At 46.6% G+C, this 20,003-nt stretch overlaps 1 protein-coding gene across 2 annotated transcripts in view; it reads left to right on the top strand.

The window, feature by feature from the left end:
• LOC146830170 (uncharacterized) overlaps positions 1–20,003 on the top strand; it is a 356,937-nt gene that overhangs the window by 282,809 nt on the left and 54,125 nt on the right. For both annotated transcript variants that reach the window (XM_085604414.1, XM_085604413.1), the window contains one exon: positions 16,329–16,420. In XM_085604414.1, the coding sequence (XP_085460540.1) occupies positions 16,329–16,420 (92 nt within the window). The remainder of the gene's footprint in view (positions 1–16,328; positions 16,421–20,003) is intronic.

Raw genomic sequence — 20,003 nt, 5'->3', positions numbered from 1 at the left:
ACAGCTTTTGGTCCTGGTGCTACTGCACCTCCTGAACCATTCAAATCATGACCCTATTGCCTGCTATATGCACTTGTGACTGTCTTGTTTAGTAGTTTAATTTAGCAATAATCTGGGTTTAGTGGGGTCCCTAGAGCTTTTGGCCGCAGAGCCACTGCACCTGCTGCACCATTCAAATCAAGTCCATTTTACCTGCAAGGTAACTGCAATTGCGACTGCCTGTTTAGTAGTCAAATCTAGTGTTTAGAAGAGTTCTAACAATCTTTGGGCCCGGTGTACCTGCACCTGCTGCCCCATTTAAATCAAGCCCCTTTCAGTTGCAAGGTAACCGCAACTGTGACTGCCTGTTTAGTAGTAAAATATAGCAATATTGGGAGTTGAGAAGAGTTCTGACAACTTTTTTGCCCCATGCCACTGCACCTGCTGTACCTTTCAAATCATGACCCTAGTGCCTGACAGAGAACTGCACCTGTAACTTCCTGTTTAGTAGTAAAATATAGCATTTTATTGTGTTTAGTGGAGTTAAAACAACGTTTTGCCCTAGTGCCGCTGCACCTGCTGCACCATTTAAATCAAGCCCCTCAACTGCATGGTAACTGCCATTGTGACTGCCTGTTAGTAGTAAGATATAGTAATATTATGTGTCTAGAGGAGTTCTGACCCCAGTGCCACTGCCCCTGCAGCACCATTCAAATCATGAGCCTGTTGTCTGCAAGGTAACTGCACTTGTGACTGCCTGTTTAGTAGTAAACTATAGTAATTGTAGGTGTTTAGGGGGTACCTAGAGCTTTTGGTCCTGGTGTCACTGCACCTGCTGCACCATTGAAATCATGACGCTGCTGTCTGCAAGGTAACTGTACTTGTGAATGCCTGTTTAGTTTTAAATTGTAGGAATAATCTGGGTTTAGTGGGTTTCCAAGAGCTTGTGGCCTATGTGCAACTGCACCTGCTACACCATTCAAATCAAGTCCCTTTTAACTGCAATTGTGACTGCCTGTTTAGTATTCAAATATAGCAATAATCTGTGATTGGTGGGGTCCTTAGAGCTCTTGACCGCAGTGCCACTGCTCCTGCCGCACCATTGAAATCAAGTCCATTTTAACTGCAAGGTAAGTGCAATTGTGACTGCCTGTTTAGTAGTCAAATAGAGCAATATTAAGTGTTTAGAGGAGTTCTGACAAATTATGCGCCCGTTGCCACTGCACCTGCTGCACCATTCAAATCATGACCCTGTTGTCTGCAAGGTAACTGCTCTTGTGACTGCCTGTTTAGTAGTAAAATATAGCAATATTAGGTGCTTAGTGGGGTGCCTAAATCTTTTGTTCTTGGTGGTACTGCACCTGCTGCACCATTCAAATCACGACCCTATTGCCTGCTAGATAAATGCACTTGTGACTGTCTTGTTTAGTAGTAAAATGTAGCAATAATCTGGGTTTAGTGGGGATCCCTAGAGCTTTTGGCCTCAGAGCCAGCAGCAGCACCATTCCAATCTTCACCCTGTTGTCTGTAAAGGTAACGGCACTTGTGGCTGCCTGTTAATTAATACAATATAGCATTGCTCCTGTATATTAACTTTATTTTTAACGCATGATGTTCGTTACTAGAATTAGCATTTGATCATAATGACCAATTTGATTACATTGAAAAAATCAATCCAATAATGCGTACAAAGTGCAAAGAAAGGTACTCAGGCATGATTAGGAAATACCACAAACGTTCTAAGGCTAAAGCAGAAAAAGGATTTGTAAAGCTAATAATTTTTTATCCAAATGTTGATTCTGATACGTTTAATTGTTGCGTATTCTCTGTTTATATTAAGGAATTAACCCGTTGACCGCGGCGCGAATTCCGCCGCGGTGCGGGTGATTTATGAGTGGGCGTGGTTTGGACGGCCCCCGGCTGTCCTCCACACACACCCACCGTGACGTCGGACGGCCGGCGGCTGTCCGACGCACACAAAGGGTTAATTTACTATTCATTGACATTATATACAATGTGGCTTAGGTCTAGTGGCCATCATATGTTTCTCCCTCAATGACACTGACAGTAAAATGAACTCAAGAGAAACGCTGTTCTCACTGACATGTTTACTAAGCCCAGGTCCTTCGGGAAATTGTGTGGTCCTATCCTTAAAACCATGACTTTTGTGGAAGGTTACGTGGGCATTACATAGTCCCCAGTGCAGCCTCTCATTTGTGTCTTCATGTCCCCATCATTGTAATTGTCCCCACCAGTTAGTCCTCCACACCTCTTCTACCATCCCCTCCCAGGCAGGATATGGGCCCTGCCACCACCCAATAATGTGTGCTGGCACTTCTCATAGATTTGGCTTTGTACATGCTTTTTAAATTTCTTCTCAAGCATTGGAAAAGCCAACCCATTCCGCATTCGCCATCCTACATTTTCACTTATAATGGTATTTCGCTATGGCATGGGTTGAACACAATCCCGGAACGGGATAGTTATGTGTTGTCATAAGAAACATGCACCAGTTAGTGTAGCCGTTGTTCTAAGTGTCTCTGTATACCTTTGATATAGGTTTATCTCAATCAAAAATTCACTATTACTCACATTATCTTACTTCTTTTCAGTGAAGATGAGCTGGTTGGCAAGTGCAGTGTGCTGTCATAGGCCATTTCATCAGACTTTCATCCAGTTTACCAACTCTGCACACTTCTCCTGGTTTGTGCGTCACACACTGTGAGGCCCGTGTCGTGCTGGACTGCCATTCACATGATCTACCTTGCGGTGTTCATCCGCTTTTGTGAGCAGCAGCAGTATCCAATCTGAAGAATCTGTGATTGTGACTTCTGTGTATAGGAGATTAGAATAAGGATTATAAAGACAACGTGGAAAGAAGTTCAAGGACAAAGTGAGACTAATTGCTTGAAAGCAACAAATGAGGGAAGATTTGGGAAGAGTATCAGTAAAACATTGATGATACATGACCAGGATCACCAGTTGTGACAACATTGCCCTTCTGTTTGGTTATCCATGACTTTTATTGGAGGTTTTTAGACTGTGTATACTGGAGCACTGCTGTCCAGTGCCTAGTGTATGTGTTCTGACCCCAAAACATGTATGCTGATCCCTGTATTTTATTCACCAATAAAGCCATAGTATATGGTGTGGAAACTGCACTCATAGCATGGAAAGTTGGCTGCCACCTGTGGACTGCAGCACTTTATACCATCCACTAATGTAACAAAGTAAACATGGTTTTGAGCCAACGATTGGAACCTGACTACTACAGTTTAAAACTGCCTGTACTGCAACCTGTTAAAATAACCCTTTTTAACGGATAAACACTTCCCTTCAAAATATTAATAAGTTACCCCGATGTCAGTCTTGTAACCCACTTGGTAGAGTGCATGGTATTTAAAAGTAGAACATATAGAAAACTAACATTACCATGTCCCTATAGTGACAACGCCCTAAAAGCTGTTTTCACTGTGGCATGCCTAGCTGTCCTATGTAGAAAACAGATTAAAATACTATTAGTGCTGTTACAGGAAAGGGGCAAGTTAGAAAAATTATTAAACCACTATTTATAATAGTTATTACAAATCCAATAAAATGTTGAGGTCTGATCTGTAATAAATATCAAGGAAAATAACTTTTAGAACGTTACCTAGTCTGTACTGTCAGCAGGCTAATAAGCCTTTGTCATACCCTAGCCTTAACTTAGTCTGAATGAGGTGTGCATGAGGTGTGAAATGTCTCCTAGGAGCAAACGATAGGCTGATTTGAATAAGCAAAGATGACTACTCTGAGCACATTAGAATATGCAAGGTGGGGGCTGTGCCCCTCCTGTTGACACAACAGTCTCAGATCCTTCATGACAGGACTTCCTGAATCACATGCCAAACATTTCACCCTTTAACGGCAGCAAACAGGAAGCCAGGAGAATTGTTGTGTGTTCCCTCTCTGGTTGCTGAAGGACCCTACACTTTTCCTTACAGACTTCTGTCTCTGGTTGTGTTGTGGGGTACAATGGCTGCTTAGAGCTGGATTTTAGTGATAGATGTGGAAGGACAGTAGGATTACCATAGTACATTCCAGGCTGACACCCCCAGCCTGGTCATATGCGGCCACATAAGACTCAGCAGTCTTATGTGCACCGAAGACCTTTGCCGACTTGGATTTGTCTTGACACATTGCATTTTGAGCCTGTTTGTAGTAAAGCAAACAGGAGCTACTGCAAACATAGATACATTGCAGCCATATAACCTTTACTTCATTGGTCAGAGAGTAAGTAGGAGTGTCTGAGGGTGCCACCCACCCCAGGTTCATGAACTCTACAATGCCGGGCCCTTCCCCAACCTTCCTCAGAACACTGCTGGACTTGCAGTAGGATACCAGGCTGACTGAACCTGCTGCACTTGGCATCTGTGACCTGTGAGAAGGGCATGAGGAGGTTGGACCCCTTTACAGGTGAAATCAAAGACCGAACGATCTCCAGGGATCAAAAGGCTGGTCCACTGGCGGGCTCCAGGAACATGAAAAACCTGAAGAGGGCCTTCCTGTGAGAAATACTGGCTGACCAGTGCCACATGAACAAGGACTGGACTTTTCTGTTGCCCTCCGACTGAAACCCTGAGAGAGGCCTTAGAGGTGGACTCCAGTGGCTGCTTCGGCACCAAAACACATTTGGTAACATTTTGAAAGCTTTTGGCCCAGAGATTCATGGAGACCACCTGTGAAGTTTGGGACCAGCAGTTCCACACCGTCTGATTGAATTTCAGGTTCCTCCATCTCGCAGAAGAGTATTGCCTCGGAAAAACGACAATGTCCTGTTTCAGATTGAAATTTAGTAACTTCTCTGTACTTCCTTGCCTAGCAAGACCAACCTACTTGGGGTATCCGACCTACACTCCATTGTCGTTGGCATCAGATCACTACTAGGTTCAGGTCCTCTATGACCTTTACTTCCATTGGTGCTATTTTCACTTAAATCTTAAAAAAAAAAATCATATCTATGGTCCCCATTTTTGAATCTTTGTCATTTGGTGGTATTTTGCTTATCAATGTTTTCTTTCATTTTATTTAAATAGTAGTGCTGTTTTTATTTCGCTGTGTTTTTGACATTTTAATTGATACTTAGAAATGCTTTACACATTTTGCTTAAGTTGAGCCTGCCTGCTCTGTGCTGTAAGCATTATGCTCAAGTTTGAATTACTTACAGCTTTGACTGGACCTAACAAGATGGTGACTTTATTACTTGTGGTTGACGCTAATCCACTTCATCTAATGCATCACTTTCTCATATATATGGTAAGGAAGATCACCTGCCATTGATACAGCGCATACTGCAAGAACTTTAAGAATACCATCAGGAGCTGAGGCTTGCCAGACCTAGAAGCGTGGGTGGAGAGAAGCCTTGATGGAAAGGGGACTGAGGGGAAGGCAGTTACCTACGAAGCACTGTGCAACTTCCGGTGAAGTGAATGTCTGTTGGATGATTGTGGGTGGAACTGTGCTAGCATTTGGCTCTCTCTGGGATGAGAGACCAGGCAGCTGGCTACAGCTGGGAAAGTGTCACCATGGAGGCAGTGCAAAAGCAAACCAGCTGTTTCTGCCCAGAGGAGTAAGAGCCTCTGTGCTCTGAACATGGCTCCCTTTTATTGCCCAGCTGATGGACAAGGAGGTCTATTGCCCCTGCTTGCATCAGGGCCCATGGTACTCTTGCTGTGCTACTGTGTATTTAATTGTGTAATTTATTTCTAATGCACAGGCATTACTCCTGGGAAGAGTAGGGCACTTTAAACAAAAGACGGAAGAAATGTTCATCAAACTAATATTTAAAGAGTATGAACTCCCAAAGGTGTACTTCAAAGGAGATTAATATTGGCAGACTTGGAGGCAGGTGTACCTCTTGCATGATGCACATTGCATTGTGTAGTCTAGGCACCTTATGCAGTGAGAGAGAGGAGAGAAGCAATGAAGTAGAGCTTCCGGTTAAACCGGACCAGCAACAGGCGGCGCTTCAGTAGGGCTTCGAAACATGGGAAGGAGGGGCCTTGAGGTGTCTCAGTGGGGACAGCGTGCCACACCTTGAGGGATATCTTGAGAAAGACGGAGGAACGATAGGGGTCTTGTTGCATCGTTTGCTCTCAGTGGTTCCTGGTGCCCTGAAGGTGACGCCAGTGCCTGATATTGCAATTGACTTCCTCAGGCTGAGATTCCGGTTTAGTTTCAGTGCCTTAAGATGATATAAGCTAACATATACACTGTGTACAGAGCTCTTCGATAGACAGTACTTGAGCTCAGAGCTGAGTTGATGTGGCCAAACTTGGGGGGCGGGGGGGGTATTCTTGTCAGAGTAGAGTGAATACATAGGTGTTCTCACCCTTTCACATAGTTTTTCTCTATCTCCTCTCCATGATCTATTTTTCATCTTAGTGGCTATTCTTTTAGCAGGAACGGTTCGAGCTAAGACGCCTCGACAATTGTGCTCCAGAAAGGTTTTCTACTCTATAGAGTGCCTACATAGTTCAATTCTCTCTGTTTAGAGTGCATGCATACTTGCGTATATTCATTTTCTTTGGAGTGCATATACAGACTTAATTCGCCAGTAAGTGCCTACTAGGGTATATTTGCTCTGTATAGAGTGTGTACGTAAATATATTCGCCCTATAAGTTCATAGTATATTTGCTTCATATATCTGTATATTAAGTATATTTTATATACTTACTTCCTCTATAGGGTCTGTTTCTGTCTCACATCTGCCAAACTCTAAATAACCCTCCAATTTTCTCTGATCCCTTTCAATATTACTTTGATGATGGTGCACAGTAGCTAGGAGGGCAGTGGGTGTGGATTTCACATATTCCACCCTAGATATGACTAAAGGTTGGACAACTTGTTTTTATCGCATCAGTTGGAAATCAGTTTGTCATCTATTTAAGAAGTTTTATTTAATGGTTGGCTACTCCTGCCATGACTATTACATGTGCATCTACTTAACGTCTAATGTTAATAATGTGACTGCGCGGGTCATGGGTGACAGCAAGAAACTGAAGTTTGCTTGGATTTACCTGATTGCTGAGAAGACATCCAGTTTTGTATTTTGGAGTTGCTGGGCCCTTCAAAAAGCTGCCTCTAAATTTACTGTAAGCAGCATCGCTTTTAAAACCTTGCACATCGAGCTCACTAGAGAACCACTGCTGTGAACCGTTCTGTAACCCACCCCCCATACAAACCTGTTGTAAAACCTTGCACATCGAGCTCACTAGAGGACCACTGCTGTGAACCGTTCTGTAACCCCCCCCATACAAACCTGTTGTAAAACCTTGCACATCGAGCTCACTAGAGGACCACTGCTGTGACCCGTTCTGTAACCCACCCCCATACAAACCTGTTGTAAAACCTTGCACATCGAGCTCACTAGAGAACCACTGCTGTGAACCGTTCTGTAACCCACCCCCCATACAAACCTGTTGTAAAACCTTGCACATCGAGCTCACTAGAGGACCACTGCTGTGAACCGTTCTGTAACCCCCCATACAAACCTGTTGTAAAACCTTGCACATCGAGCTCACTAGAGGACCACTGCTGTGACCCGTTCTGTAACCCACCCCCATACAAACCTGTTGTAAAACCTTGCACATCGAGCTCACTAGAGAACCACTGCTGTGACCCGTTCTGTAACCCACCCCCATACAAACCTGTTGTAAAACCTTGCACATCGAGCTCACTAGAGAACCACTGCTGTGAACCGTTCTGTAACCCCCCCATACAAACCTGTTGTAAAACCTTGCACATCGAGCTCACTAGAGGACCACTGCTGTGAACCGTTCTGTAACCCACCCCCCATACAAACCTGTTGTAAAACCTTGCACATCGAGCTCACTAGAGGACCACTGCTGTGAACCGTTCTGTAACCCCCCCCATACAAACCTGTTGTAAAACCTTGCACATCGAGCTCACTAGAGGACCACTGCTGTGAACCGTTCTGTAACCCACCCCCCATACAAACCTGTTGTAAAACCTTGCTCATCGAGCTCACTAGAGGACCACTGCTGTGAACCGTTCTGTAACCCCCCCATACAAACCTGTTGTAAAACCTTGCACATCGAGCTCACTAGAGGACCACTGCTGTGAACCCGTTCTGTAACCCACCCCCATACAAACCTGTTGTAAAACCTTGCACATCGAGCTCACTAGAGAATCACTGCTGTGAACCGTTCTGTAACCCCCCCCATACAAACCTGTTGTAAAACCTTGCACATCGAGCTCACTAGAGAACCACTGCTGTGAACCGTTCTGTAACCCCCCCCATACAAACCTGTTGTAAAACCTTGCACATCGAGCTCACTAGAGGACCACTGCTGTGAACCGTTCTGTAACCCCCCCATGCAAACCTGTTGTAAAACCTTGCACATCGAGCTCACTAGAGGACCACTGCTGTGAACCGTTCTGTAACCCACCCCCCATACAAACCTGTTGTAAAACCTTGCACATCGAGCTCACTAGAGGACCACTGCTGTGAACCGTTCTGTAACCCCCCCATACAAACCTGTTGTAAAACCTTGCACATCGAGCTCACTAGAGAACCACTGCTGTGACCCGTTCTGTAACCCCCCCCATGCAAACCTGTTCTAAAACCTTGCACATCGAGCTCACTAGAGAACCACTGCTGTGACCCGTTCTGTAACCCCCCATACAAACCTGTTGTAAAACCTTGCACATCGAGCTCACTAGAGGACCACTGCTGTGACCCGTTCTGTAACCCCCCCCATACAAACCTGTTGTAAAACCTTGCACATCGAGCTCACTAGAGGACCACTGCTGTGACCCGTTCTGTAACCCACCCCCATACAAACCTGTTGTAAAACCTTGCACATCGAGCTCACTAGAGGACCACTGCTGTGAACCCGTTCTGTAACCCACCCCCATACAAACCTGTTCTAAAACCTTGCACATCGAGCTCACTAGAGGACCACTGCTGTGAACCGTTCTGTAACCCCCCCATACAAACCTGTTCTAAAACCTTGCACATCGAGCTCACTAGAGAACCACTGCTGTGACCCGTTCTGTAACCCCCCCCATACAAACCTGTTGTAAAACCTTGCACATCGAGCTCACTAGAGAACCACTGCTGTGACCCGTTCTGTAACTCCCCCATACAAACCTGTTGTAAAACCTTGCACATCGAGCTCACTAGAGGACCACTGCTGTGAACCGTTCTGTAACCCCCCCCATACAAACCTGTTCTAAAACCTTGCACATCGAGCTCACTAGAGAACCACTGCTGTGAACCCGTTCTGTAACCCCCCCCATGCAAACCTGTTGTAAAACCTTGCACATCGAGCTCACTAGAGAACCACTGCTGTGACCCGTTCTGTAACCCCCCCCATACAAACCTGTTGTAAAACCTTGCACATCGAGCTCACTAGAGGACCACTGCTGTGACCCGTTCTGTAACCCCCCCCATACAAACCTGTTGTAAAACCTTGCACATCGAGCTCACTAGAGGACCACTGCTGTGACCCGTTCTGTAACCCACCCCCATACAAACCTGTTGTAAAACCTTGCACATCGAGCTCACTAGAGGACCACTGCTGTGAACCCGTTCTGTAACCCACCCCCATACAAACCTGTTCTAAAACCTTGCACATCGAGCTCACTAGAGGACCACTGCTGTGAACCGTTCTGTAACCCCCCCCATACAAACCTGTTGTAAAACCTTGCACATCGAGCTCACTAGAGAACCACTGCTGTGACCCGTTCTGTAACTCCCCCATACAAACCTGTTGTAAAACCTTGCACATCGAGCTCACTAGAGGACCACTGCTGTGAACCGTTCTGTAACCCCCCCCATACAAACCTGTTCTAAAACCTTGCACATCGAGCTCACTAGAGAACCACTGCTGTGAACCCGTTCTGTAACCCCCCCATGCAAACCTGTTGTAAAACCTTGCACATCGAGCTCACTAGAGAACCACTGCTGTGACCCGTTCTGTAACCCCCCCATACAAACCTGTTGTAAAACCTTGCTCATCGAGCTCACTAGAGGACCACTGCTGTGAACCGTTCTGTAACCCCCCCATACAAACCTGTTGTAAAACCTTGCACATCGAGCTCACTAGAGAACCACTGCTGTGAACCCGTTCTGTAACCCACCCCCATACAACCCTGTTGTAAAACCTTGCACATCGAGCTTACTAGAGAACCACTGCTGTGAACCGTTCTGTAACCCCCCCCATACAAACCTGTTGTAAAACCTTGCACATCGAGCTCACTAGAGGACCACTGCTGTGAACCGTTCTGTAACCCCCCATACAAACCTGTTGTAAAACCTTGCACATCGAGCTCACTAGAGAACCACTGCTGTGAACCGTTCTGTAACCCCCCCCATACAAACCTGTTGTAAAACCTTGCACATCGAGCTCACTAGAGAACCACTGCTGTGAACCCGTTCTGTAACCCCCCCCATACAAACCTGTTGTAAAACCTTGCACATCGAGCTCACTAGAGAACCACTGCTGTGACCCGTTCTGTAACCCCCCCATACAAACCTGTTGTAAAACCTTGCACATCGAGCTCACTAGAGGACCACTGCTGTGACCCGTTCTGTAACCCCCCCATACAAACCTGTTGTAAAACCTTGCACATCGAGCTCACTAGAGAACCACTGCTGTGACCCGTTCTGTAACTCCCCCATACAAACCTGTTGTAAAACCTTGCACATCGAGCTCACTAGAGGACCACTGCTGTGAACCGTTCTGTAACCCCCCCCATACAAACCTGTTCTAAAACCTTGCACATGGAGCTCACTAGAGAACCACTGCTGTGAACCCGTTCTGTAACCCCCCCAATGCAAACCTGTTGTAAAACCTTGCACATCGAGCTCACTAGAGAACCACTGCTGTGACCCGTTCTGTAACCCCCCCCATACAAACCTGTTGTAAAACCTTGCACATCGAGCTCACTAGAGGACCACTGCTGTGACCCGTTCTGTAACCCCCCCCATACAAACCTGTTGTAAAACCTTGCACATCGAGCTCACTAGAGGACCACTGCTGTGACCCGTTCTGTAACCCACCCCCATACAAACCTGTTGTAAAACCTTGCACATCGAGCTCACTAGAGGACCACTGCTGTGAACCCGTTCTGTAACCCACCCCCATACAAACCTGTTCTAAAACCTTGCACATCGAGCTCACTAGAGGACCACTGCTGTGAACCGTTCTGTAACCCCCCCCCATACAAACCTGTTGTAAAACCTTGCACATCGAGCTCACTAGAGAACCACTGCTGTGACCCGTTCTGTAACTCCCCCATACAAACCTGTTGTAAAACCTTGCACATCGAGCTCACTAGAGGACCACTGCTGTGAACCGTTCTGTAACCCCCCCCATACAAACCTGTTCTAAAACCTTGCACATCGAGCTCACTAGAGAACCACTGCTGTGAACCCGTTCTGTAACCCCCCCATGCAAACCTGTTGTAAAACCTTGCACATCGAGCTCACTAGAGAACCACTGCTGTGACCCGTTCTGTAACCCCCCCATACAAACCTGTTGTAAAACCTTGCTCATCGAGCTCACTAGAGGACCACTGCTGTGAACCGTTCTGTAACCCCCCCATACAAACCTGTTGTAAAACCTTGCACATCGAGCTCACTAGAGAACCACTGCTGTGAACCCGTTCTGTAACCCACCCCCATACAACCCTGTTGTAAAACCTTGCACATCGAGCTTACTAGAGAACCACTGCTGTGAACCGTTCTGTAACCCCCCCCATACAAACCTGTTGTAAAACCTTGCACATCGAGCTCACTAGAGGACCACTGCTGTGAACCGTTCTGTAACCCCCCATACAAACCTGTTGTAAAACCTTGCACATCGAGCTCACTAGAGAACCACTGCTGTGAACCGTTCTGTAACCCCCCCATACAAACCTGTTGTAAAACCTTGCACATCGAGCTCACTAGAGAACCACTGCTGTGAACCCGTTCTGTAACCCCCCCCATACAAACCTGTTGTAAAACCTTGCACATCGAGCTCACTAGAGAACCACTGCTGTGACCCGTTCTGTAACCCCCCCATACAAACCTGTTGTAAAACCTTGCACATCGAGCTCACTAGAGGACCACTGCTGTGACCCGTTCTGTAACCCCCCCATACAAACCTGTTGTAAAACCTTGCACATCGAGCTCACTAGAGAACCACTGCTGTGACCCGTTCTGTAACTCCCCCATACAAACCTGTTGTAAAACCTTGCACATCGAGCTCACTAGAGGACCACTGCTGTGAACCGTTCTGTAACCCCCCCCATACAAACCTGTTCTAAAACCTTGCACATGGAGCTCACTAGAGAACCACTGCTGTGAACCCGTTCTGTAACCCCCCCAATGCAAACCTGTTGTAAAACCTTGCACATCGAGCTCACTAGAGAACCACTGCTGTGACCCGTTCTGTAACCCCCCCATACAAACCTGTTGTAAAACCTTGCACATCGAGCTCACTAGAGGACCACTGCTGTGACCCGTTCTGTAACCCCCCCCCATACAAACCTGTTGTAAAACCTTGCACATCGAGCTCACTAGAGGACCACTGCTGTGACCCGTTCTGTAACCCACCCCATACAAACCTGTTGTAAAACCTTGCACATCGAGCTCACTAGAGGACCACTGCTGTGAACCCGTTCTGTAACCCACCCCCATACAAACCTGTTCTAAAACCTTGCACATCGAGCTCACTAGAGGACCACTGCTGTGAACCGTTCTGTAACCCCCCCATACAAACCTGTTCTAAAACCTTGCACATCGAGCTCACTAGAGGACCACTGCTGTGAACCGTTCTGTAACCCCCCCATTCAAACCTGTTCTAAAACCTTGCACATCGAGCTCACTAGAGAACCACTGCTGTGACCCGTTCTGTAACCCCCCCCATACAAACCTGTTGTAAAACCTTGCACATCGAGCTCACTAGAGAACCACTGCTGTGACCCGTTCTGTAATCCCCCCCATACAAACCTGTTGTAAAACCTTGCACATCGAGCTCACTAGAGGACCACTGCTGTGACCCGTTCTGTAACTCCCCCATACAAACCTGTTGTAAAACCTTGCACATCGAGCTCACTAGAGGACCACTGCTGTGAACCGTTCTGTAACCCCCCCCATACAAACCTGTTCTAAAACCTTGCACATCGAGCTCACTAGAGAACCACTGCTGTGAACCCGTTCTGTAACCCCCACATGCAAACCTGTTGTAAAACCTTGCACATCGAGCTCACTAGAGAACCACTGCTGTGACCCGTTCTGTAACCCCCCCCATACAAACCTGTTGTAAAACCTTGCTCATCGAGCTCACTAGAGGACCACTGCTGTGAACCGTTCTGTAACCCCTCCATACAAACCTGTTGTAAAACCTTGCACATCGAGCTCACTAGAGAACCACTGCTGTGAACCGTTCTGTAACCCCCCCCCCATACAAACCTGTTGTAAAACCTTGCACATCGAGCTCACTAGAGAACCACTGCTGTGAACCGTTCTGTAATCCCCCCCATACAAACCTGTTGTAAAACCTTGCACATCGAGCTCACTAGAGAACCACTGCTGTGAACCCGTTCTGTAACCCCCCCCCATACAAACCTGTTGTAAAACTTTGCACATCGAGCTCACTAGAGAACCACTGCTGTGACCCGTTCTGTAACCCCCCCATACAAACCTGTTGTAAAACCTTGCACATCGAGCTCACTAGAGGACCACTGCTGTGACCCGTTCTGTAACCCCCCCATACAAACCTGTTGTAAAACCTTGCACATCGAGCTCACTAGAGAACCACTGCTGTGACCCGTTCTGTAACCCCCCCATACAAACCTGTTGTAAAACCTTGCACATCGAGCTCACTAGAGGACCACTGCTGTGAACCCGTTCTGTAACCCACCCCCATACAAACCTGTTCTAAAACCTTGCACATCGAGCTCACTAGAGGACCACTGCTGTGAACCGTTCTGTAACCCCCCCCATACAAACCTGTTCTAAAACCTTGCACATCGAGCTCACTAGAGGACCACTGCTGTGAACCATTCTGTAACCCCCCATACAAACCTGTTCTAAAACCTTGCACATCGAGCTCACTAGAGAACCACTGCTGTGACCCGTTCTGTAAACCCCCCATACAAACCTGTTGTAAAACCTTGCACATCGAGCTCACTAGAGAACCACTGCTGTGACCCGTTCTGTAACCCCCCCCATACAAACCTGTTGTAAAACCTTGCACATCGAGCTCACTAGAGGACCACTGCTGTGACCCGTTCTGTAACCCCCCCCATACAAACCTGTTGTAAAACCTTGCACATCGAGCTCACTAGAGGACCACTGCTGTGAACCGTTCTGTAACCCCCCCCATACAAACCTGTTCTAAAACCTTGCACATCGAGCTCACTAGAGAACCACTGCTGTGAACCCGTTCTGTAACCCCCCCATGCAAACCTGTTGTAAAACCTTGCACATCGAGCTCACTAGAGAACCACTGCTGTGACCCGTTCTGTAACCCCCCATACAAACCTGTTGTAAAACCTTGCACATCGAGCTCACTAGAGTACCACTGCTGTGAACCGTTCTGTAACCCCCCCCATACAAACCTGTTGTAAAACCTTGCACATCGAGCTCACTAGAGAACCACTGCTGTGAACCGTTCTGTAACCCACCCCCCATACAAACCTGTTGTAAAACCTTGCACATCGAGCTCACTAGAGAACCACTGCTGTGAACCCGTTCTGTAACCCACCCCCATACAACCCTGTTGTAAAACCTTGCACATCGAGCTCACTAGAGGACCACTGCTGTGAACCGTTCTGTAACCCCCCATACAAACCTGTTGTAAAACCTTGCACATCGAGCTCACTAGAGAACCACTGCTGTGAACCGTTCTGTAACCCCCCCCATACAAACCTGTTGTAAAACCTTGCACATCGAGCTCACTAGAGAACCACTGCTGTGACCCGTTCTGTAACCCCCCCCATACAAACCTGTTGTAAAACCTTGCACATCGAGCTCACTAGAGGACCACTGCTGTGACCCGTTCTGTAACTCCCCCATACAAACCTGTTATAAAACCTTGCACATCGAGCTCACTAGAGGACCACTGCTGTGACCCGTTCTGTAACCCCCCCCATACAAACCTGTTCTAAAACCTTGCACATCGAGCTCACTAGAGAACCACTGCTGTGAACCCGTTCTGTAACCCCCCCCATACAAACCTGTTCTAAAACCTTGCACATCGAGCTCACTAGAGGACCACTGCTGTGAACCGTTCTGTAACCCCCCCATACAAACCTGTTCTAAAACCTTGCACATCGAGCTCACTAGAGGACCACTGCTGTGAACCGTTCTGTAACCCCCCCATACAAACCTGTTGTAAAACCTTGCACATCGAGCTCACTAGAGAACCACTGCTGTGAACCGTTCTGTAACCCACCCCCCATACAAACCTGTTGTAAAACCTTGCACATCGAGCTCACTAGAGAACCACTGCTGTGAACCCGTTCTGTAACCCACCCCCATACAACCCTGTTGTAAAACCTTGCACATCGAGCTCACTAGAGGACCACTGCTGTGAACCGTTCTGTAACCCCCCATACAAACCTGTTGTAAAACCTTGCACATCGAGCTCACTAGAGAACCACTGCTGTGAACCGTTCTGTAACCCCCCCCTATACAAACCTGTTGTAAAACCTTGCACATCGAGCTCACTAGAGAACCACTGCTGTGAACCCGTTCTGTAACCCCCCCCATACAAACCTGTTGTAAAACCTTGCACATCGAGCTCACTAGAGAACCACTGCTGTGACCCGTTCTGTAACCCCCCCCATACAAACCTGTTGTAAAACCTTGCACATCGAGCTCACTAGAGGACCACTGCTGTGACCCGTTCTGTAACTCCCCCATACAAACCTGTTGTAAAACCTTGCACATCGAGCTCACTAGAGGACCACTGCTGTGACCCGTTCTGTAACCCCCCCCATACAAACCTGTTCTAAAACCTTGCACATCGAGCTCACTAGAGAACCACTGCTGTGAACCAGTTCTGTAACCCCCCCCATACAAACCTGTTCTAAAACCTTGCACATCGAGCTCACTAGAGGACCACTGCTGTGAACCGTTCTGTAACCCCCCCATACAAACCTGTTCTAAAACCTTGCACATCGAGCTCACTAGAGGACCACTGCTGTGAACCGTTCTGTAACCCCCCCCATACAAACCTGTTGTAAAACCTTGCACATCGAGCTCACTAGAGAACCACTGCTGTGACCCGTTCTGTAACCCCCCCATACAAACCTGTTGTAAAACCTTGCTCCTGCTCCTCTCTTGCAGGCCTTGTGTCTTCCCGTGTCTCATAGCCGCTTGCATCGCCTTGTTTCTTCTGGTTGTGGTGGTCATCGTCCTCGCAGCGCTGCTTCAGCAAAGTAAGTATTTTCCTCTTGCAGTAGAAGGACCAGGCCTTAAATACATGTTTTAGAACAGTGTGACAACTGGTGGACTATAGACTACAGTACATCAAGCCCCTGGGGGCGGCTTGGATATTGAGACTTTGCTCCTTCTGAAGGGTCATGTCTCTCTTACTTGTCTCCTCAGCTTATAGGTCACACATGTGTGTGTCCACCTCACATATATTCAGGCTGGTCATTGCAAGTCACACAGTACGTTTTGAAAATTATGGACCACCCTTTGGTATGCGCTAGTACCCAAGCAATGCGTGTCCTTTCATGTGTAGGTGATTACAATGCAAACACATCCCATCAGCACAACTGCTGCCCCAGGCGTGATGTAAACTTCATGGCTCAAACATCTGTAAGTCTTTACCTTCCTCAAACCCCATTATCTCTCCAAAATAAAGGAGTCTCAAAGGCATCACAGACTCTCCTGAATGTCTTACGCAAACATTTTTAAGAAGTGACAACAACGTTTATTAAGGATTAAAGCAGAAAACATCCTGTTCAAATAACTTGCTAAAAATAATTCAGTGATTCCAAAATCCTACTTACAAAACTTTACTAATCATAGGTGGCGGCCCAGAACCCACACTGATGGTTCTTACCCTGGGTCGAGTTACCAAATTGGGTTCATTCCTGAGCTCACCCCAGATCCTGAAAACCATCTTGCTTACTGGACCTAACAGGACTGTCAGCTTTGGTTTTGATGTGACTTGCAAAGACACTTCTTTTCGAATGAAGTGCTTTGTGAGGCTTTGAGAGAACACAAACTGCTCTCCCATAGCTTAACCTTGTCCATAGAGCTCAAGGTCCATTAAAAACATAGCCCCTTGTGCATAGGAGCTACACAGATATGTATGGCCCTGTCGCTGGCCCAGAAAATGCCAGATACATCTGGTTTCCTATGGTAATGTCTCTTAACTATCTATAGCTTTCAGTACCAGTTAAGTAAGTAATTTTCTTTGTGCTCTAACAAAAACCTCATGGATGTTCCAATAACTGAGTGTTATCTGCTTTTAAGCAAATGTGCACATGTATGGCGTTTCTCAAACTTTGAAGGGCATCTCAGCTATCCAATGCCTTCTACCTGTATTTAAACCTGCATAATATTACACTCAATTAAATACCTTTATGAGTTTAAATTCAGCTCTATGTACCAAACATGGTTTGTCGCTTGTAAAACAAACCATGTGCATGAGTGAGTTGGAATTTACTCCACCCCCCTAGTTTCTGACCTCACTGCACACATGATACTGTCCGCATTGTAGTGGTTTGTTTTAAAGGGCCCAGCTCCTCCCTGCATCTTTAGGGAAGTGAGGTCTTCTGTGAAAGCTCATACACTGCTCTCCGGTATCCCTATCACTGGCTGAAAGGCAGTCAGTACTGCAGGGGGGACCATGCCCATGACAGAGTGGTCCGTACAGGAAGGAAGTCTCCAGCACTAAATTTACCCCCTACTTAAGTAGCCCCTCTAACCATGCCTCAGGCCTGACATTGCAAATCCTGTGTGTGCAGTCTGAATTGCCATTTTGTCCTACCAAAATGATCCTTTTGCTAGCTCAAACCTTCCTTTTTAGGGCTCGCGCCTGCGTTACAGTGCGTAGCACTGCTCGCACAGAGCGAGAGCCCTTTTGTCTGGGGTTTTGAAAGCTGACCACACTCTCGTGCGTGTGATCAGGTTTTTGCCATTAGGAATTGGCTATTGCGTCTCTTTTTTTAAAAAGAAACAGCACGCGATTGGGCAAAGGCGAGACATTGTCCCGCCTTTGAAACGCCCATTCCCGATGGTGGCCAGCACGCGCAGCAGCGCGCTTTCGCCTCCCTGCCGCGCTCCCTCCCCCCCACCCCTCTGTGGTGCACGCGCACCACTAGTTGTTGACAATAGCGATCGCGACGCGATCGCTTTCAGTGCCGCTTTTTTTCTTTACTTTTGGTATAATCGCGGCACACCCGCTTAACTTTTGATGTTATAAGTAAAGCGCAGGTGCCGCGATTATACCAAAAGTAAAGAAATAGAAAAAAACATCTATTTCTTTACTTTTCCTATAATCGCGGCACCCGCGCTTTACTTTTAACATTAAAAGTAAAGCGTCGGTGTCACGATGCTTGTCTTTAAAATGCACTAAATGCACCAATAGCATGAGTTCCCGGGACTGCATGCCAAGAGCTTTCTCACTGCGTTTATGTCATCGCTATCCCAGCTGTGCTTGACAGCGTTTTCAATGAGCCCTGGCGTTGTTGTTGATGCCTGTTGTTATTGGTGTAGGGAAATCCTGGCAGCTGGGTGCAGCCAGCACGCGCCTTCGAAGCCTGGGACTTTCCTAGCACAGCAGTGGCATTCCCCGGACATTTTCCTTTCACAGAAAGATGTGGGACAGATATGTGGATTCTTCCAAGGGCATCCTACTGGGGTTATGCTCTTGAGCTTTCCTCTTGAAGATAATCTCATCTTGGTCAGGAGGTGCTGACAAACATTCTGCTTGCACCTAAGTTACGGATGCCGCTTTCACAGCTTTCTTTCAATTCTCATTGCTTTTCAGTCTGCACATCAGCCAATAGTGGGAGACAGTCAAAACATATGCGTGAGATATACTTACAGTGAGGAAGATATAATCGACTGTCGGCCAAACTGATGGGCGCCTTTTCTAAGTAAGTGAGCCCACGAGATTGCCACCTGTGTGGTTGATATGGAAGCACCCGCATAGCGCAAATGGCCATGTGCATGACACTGAGCCTTCCAATAAAGCAGTTTCCGTTCTCACCACTGAGAGGCGCAGTTCTGCGGGTTGATAGAGAGAGCAAATCGATTGACCAAGAGTAACAGAGTCACTTGAAATATTACGGATGTCACTAGATGTACTAATTAGTGTTTTTGGAAAAATAATAATTTGATTGGGCAAGAGATATATAATCGCCTTGGAATAAAGAGAGAATTTAAGCCTTCACAACACCTGTCTGGAGAAAACGTGCTGCGCATGGGCAGACGTGGCATTTTCATTGTTGCTTTTCTGAATTGTGTGACCTTCTCTTCTTTTCTAAATAAATGCATAAGTAATTAGTGAAAGTCAGGGTGTTGTTTCATTGTTGTGAAGCATTTGGGGGCATATTATCAAGCATGGCGTTAACATTATCGCTGCTTCAGTGGCAGAAAACTGCCGCTAAAGCGGCGATAATGGGCTTGATAATATGCCACAGAGAATTCCAATAGAAGCCCATGTTAACACCAGAACATGGGCTTCTATGGGAATTCTAGCGGTAGTTTTCTGTCGCTAAAGCGGCGATAATGTTAACGCTGTTTCTTGATAATATGCACCTAAATCTTTTGGTTGTTTTATGTATTCCTTTGAGTTGAGTGGAAGTGGTTGCACATTTAGTTTTAGCGAAAATAGGCATGCTTTATTTGTCTTTAAAGGTTTATTTGCCAACCTTAGTACTTTATCATAAGTTCTTCACAGGTTTTATTGTTAAATAGCATTATGGTACTTGACGTTTTAGAAGATACAACGGGGAAGCTTCCTTTGCTTGAACACCAAACATAATATTGTTTACTCTAAGC

This window comes from Triturus cristatus, chromosome 5_1, assembly GCF_964204655.1.
Source record: "Triturus cristatus chromosome 5_1, aTriCri1.1, whole genome shotgun sequence".
NCBI classification, from domain to species: Eukaryota; Metazoa; Chordata; class Amphibia; order Caudata; family Salamandridae; genus Triturus; species Triturus cristatus.
Note: the sequence above shows the minus strand (reverse complement) of the source record. Positions and strands in the feature narration are given on the sequence as shown.